The sequence below is a fragment of the Alligator sinensis genome, unplaced genomic scaffold (assembly GCF_000455745.1).
Source record: "Alligator sinensis unplaced genomic scaffold, ASM45574v1 scaffold1_1, whole genome shotgun sequence".
Classification (NCBI taxonomy): domain Eukaryota; kingdom Metazoa; phylum Chordata; order Crocodylia; family Alligatoridae; genus Alligator; species Alligator sinensis.
The window spans coordinates 976,932-981,508 of record NW_005842556.1 but is presented as its reverse complement, the minus strand read 5'-3'; the positions used below and the strand labels follow the sequence as shown (position 1 = coordinate 981,508).

Below are 4,577 nucleotides of genomic sequence, written 5' to 3'. Positions count from 1 at the left end.
CTCTTCAGCATTCTTACACCAACCCCAGGGAAATGTCACTGGATAATTGCAATTACTTTATTTAAGCACACCTGAGCTACAGGAACCTTCAGGGAGCATCTCCAAAATTTGCAAGCATCAGCTATATCTAGCTCCAGTATGATGCAACTACAACGTTGTCAAAGTGCACATTGATGAATCCTTGATTCCAGGGGAATGGAGTAAAGCTGGGATCTCCCCATGTTTTTGTTCCAGTTTCATCCAGATTCAGCAAGAAGATGAGGTTTGGTGTCATACCTCCAGATTAAAATTTCAGACAAACAGCCTATGTGGTCCTAGATGGAAGAAAATTCCGCTGTTGTGAGAGGACACAGTTGAGTTTAGTAGAAATTACTACCCCAAAATTACAGTGAGTCACCACTTGTCAGAAAAGTTTGTTGTGTGTAAGAAGGGAAGTTGTAATGTTGAGTCTTAGCATTACCAGCTTGGATGCAATTTAGTCAGTCAGACTACTAATAGATTTTCCAGGAACAAAGAGAACTGCAAAGGTACATAACAACTGTTTGCAAACTGATCAAAATCAGGACAGATGAAGCTCAGGGAGACTGAGAGGTGCCTTGATTATGGTAAATCAGTACGTTTCTTGTAGGCAAGCACTGTGCACTAAAAGGATCTTGATTGTAGTGATAAAGGTCAGAAGTACACACCTTGCCTTACCTATTTAAATAGGCATATGGCACATGTTGTATAGTTAGGATGATTGTAATAAACTGTGCTGGGAAATAGAGGGTTCTCTAAGTAAACAAGGTCTCAGATATAGACTCTCTTAAATTAGAAGTAGTACTTTATAGCAATACAAAAGATTGGGCTTTACACAGGATAATCTATATGGAATTCCATGGCCTATGTTACACAGGAGGTCAGGTATGATGAGAGAAAAGTCTCCTCTGGCATAAAAATGGATGACTATAAATTGTTGAGAGACACATGAAGGTTTGGATAGGCAGATGGATTCTAAATTAATTGTAAGCTAAGACAATTTGAGAAATGTGATGGCATGATATGGCTTCCCAGGAAAAATAAAGATTTGAGTATTTTCTTGACTATCACAATGAAAACTTTTGTTCTGGGCTTAGCAATGGTTTGGATCCAAATGACTATAGAATAGCTATAGCATTTTCAAGAAAATAATGATGACAATGTTATGATTGTTATTGAAACTATTGTGTCACCCCCTTTGGAATACTGTGTCCTCTTTGGGTTCCTGCATTTTTAATAGATACATAATACAGGAAAGAAAAAGAAAATTTGTAATAATAATAAAAACCTTAAGTATTGCAATTAAAAGGGGTGAGTATTTATTTACAGAATTGAATGAGGAATATGACATGTATTTGTGTGAGACTGACTAATCCTGTGGTGGCACAGTGTATCTGTTCTTATATGTATGGTATTCAGTTCAAGCCTTTCACTCAATTGGCCTTAAAGGCCACTTCCAGATGGCCCAGTATTAAGTGAGTTCACTGTAGCTGGCCAGTCCTGGGCAGCTAGGCAGTGCAGAGCTGCATCACTGTCTTGTGTGCTTTTGGCAACAGAAACTAGCACGCCCTTAACCATGATAGCCTAATGAGCATGGCAGTCCATGGGTCATATGGGCTGGCCTTCAACCTTTTGAGATTAAGAGCTTCATTTAGGGGATGCTGTTTTCTGATCAGATTCATGAAAAGAAGTCACTTGCATACTAGAATGCATGATTGCAGAATACATTGGGCTGAATAAAAATGTGTAAAACAACTACCAGAGGTGTAACAGGGAAGCTGGGTACCTGGGGCAACAGTGCTGCCATCAGCACAGTCACTGCTTTGTGGTGACAAAGCAGTTATTTTTCTGCCCCTCTTCCCAAATCGGTGCCTAGGGACACTGCCTAGTTGCCCTGCCTTAGGTGTTATGCTACTGACACCTACATTTTCATGTCTGGGATATAAACCAAACACTAACTGGCTCCATTAGAAACTTCCTATTCTATGTATTGTGGGATTTAGTGCAATTTCTTTTTTTTTTTTTAAATGGCATTTGCCACTACCTGAAACAGAAGAGGGAAGTAAATTGATCTGGACAGCAATATTTAGGCTGTTACACCTTATCGCTTTAACATCAGATGGAACTGCCTTGAGCCAAACATTTATAATACATACATCAGATGGAACTGCCTTGAGCCAAACATTAATATTACACCTGCCACTGTTACCCCTACAGCCTTACAAAATACTAAACAACTGTTAGTTGGTAAGTTCTGCATGCACCTAGGTAAATAGAAAGTGAAGTTTGGACTACATGGTTTCCCTGTGATGTGATTTTTGAACCCTTGATCACATTAAAAATACTTCCTCAAATGAGATTTCTAATTGGGGTTTGGGCTCCTGTAAGAGCAAAGATTTGGTAGGACAACACAAATGGATTTCTACACACTCAAAAGATAAGAATAGAGTAGAAAAAATACTTCTGTGAAATTCTCTTGGATCTCCTGTGTTGCACTTGGGCTGCATAATAACTCTTCAGTAAAGAAGGGAAACATTTGACTTATTTTGCTTTGACACACCTTTTATGGAGAAATACATTCTTTTCCTAAAAGAGAACAGAGTCAACAAGTAGAAGGCTGATACAAATGAACTGTTATAACATATTAGAGTCAGGCAAAGACCTCCAAAACTACTTCTCTTTGAATCACCATGCTGTAATAAGTGCCCCAGCTTTAGTGAAATTCACTTGCATCAATTTAATTAACTTTCATTCAACTAAACTGTTCCTAAGAGTTTGTGAAATATTGTCTGTTTTTCTTTGAGGGGCTCTGTTTTTTTATATCTATGAAAATCACAAAAACAGGTTATTGGAATTATCTCAATATGGTTAATGCTTTCATCTAAGGAGATAAAAAAATGGAAGCTAGTTACAAAGCTCTTTTTTTCAAAATAATGCCTACTTTTGCAGTGAGCCTAGGGAAGCAGGACTACACACAGCCCTAATGGGCCCGCAAAACTGGATCTGTTATTCCTAGTCTTCCTTTCTCTTCTTCCAGTCCTCACTATATTGGTTCTTGTCTTACCTTATTCTCAAGATGGTGCTTCTTAAATCTGGAAGGTGTGAATGTGGATTTGGATCATTTAATTATGCCAACTTAATTCCTTACAGGTTATGTTTTTCTTTCAGAAACCTCAAACGCTACAAATACTCCTGGCTACCAATTCTTCAGAATTTTTGCATCTCATTACTGCATGTGTTTCTTTTTTTCTTTCCTTCCCAGAGACACCAAAATGATGACTGAAGGCAACTACTCAATGATGACTGGATTTATCCTCTTGGGTTTTGCAGGAAGTTCAGAGCTTCATGTCATACTTTTCTTGGTATTCCTACTGATTTATGCTATCACACTTTTAGGGAATCTTGGAATGATACTTTTAATCAGGATTGATTCCCGTCTCCATACCCCCATGTACTTTTTTCTTGCAAACCTGGCCTTCATAGATATTTTCTATTCCTCATGTATTACTCCAAAGATGCTGTCTGGCTTCTTGATGCAAAGGAAAACCATTTCCTTTGTTGGGTGTGTGAGCCAGTTACACTTTTATGGTGTCTTTGCAATCTCTGAAGGCTATCTGCTTGCTGCGATGGCATATGACCGTTATGTCGCTATCCGCCACCCATTGCTCTATACAGTCATTATGTCACGCAAAGTGTGTGTCCTGCTGGTATCTGTATCATATGTTGCAGGAAATGTGATCTCCATGGTGCTCACAGTTACCACATTTCAACTATCCTTCTGTGACTCCAATATCATTGATCACTTTTGCTGTGAAATACCCCCACTGTTATTGATCTCCTGCTCCAACACTAGCAATGTTAAGACAGTGACGTTGGCAGTTATTGCCTTCAATACAGTAAATGTTAGTCTCACCTTATTCATTTCCTATGCATACATTGTGGTCATCATCCTGAAGATGCAGTCAGCTGAGGGCAGGCACAAAGCCTTGTCCACCTGTGCTTCCCACTTGACTGCTGTTGGTATCTTTGTTGGAGCTCTTGCATTCACGTATCTACGACCCAGTTCCACGCACTCTCAGGAACAAGATAAAGTGGCCTCCATGTTCTATGGCATAGTGGTTCCTATGTTGAACCCCCTCATTTACAGCTTGAGGAACAAGGAGGTGAAGGATGCTCTAAGGAATGTTGTGGGGAGAAAAATGATTTTTCCACACAAGTAATCTTTGCTCTGATAACCAGGGATCCTGGTTTTCTCTGATAAAAAAAATTCTCATTTTCAGATTAAAAAAATTAACCCCAAATCCACATTTGTCCATGATTAAAACAACATACCACTATAGATATATTAGTAGCATTTCATTTTAATCATGGAAAAATGTGGATTTGGGGTTAATTTTTTTAATCTAAAAATTGGGGATTTTTAAAAATCAGATATAACCAGGATCCCCACTGATAAGAATACATTATTGGACACAAAGAACCCCCCATTCCTGGAGAGAAGGAGACATTCTCCCTGAAGTTTTTAAAAGTTTGAATGGTATTCAAATGCTACACCATTC

The 4,577-nt window shown here is 38.6% G+C and overlaps 1 protein-coding gene across 1 annotated transcript; it reads left to right on the top strand.

Annotated features, from left to right (window-relative positions):
- Positions 1-3,290: 3,290 nt before the first annotated feature.
- LOC102380354 (olfactory receptor 5F1-like) lies at positions 3,291-4,238 on the top strand. Its single transcript, XM_006032245.1, has one exon. It carries the CDS (start codon positions 3,291-3,293, stop codon positions 4,236-4,238), a length of 948 nt encoding a protein of 315 aa, XP_006032307.1.
- The last annotated feature ends 339 nt before the right edge of the window (positions 4,239-4,577 follow it).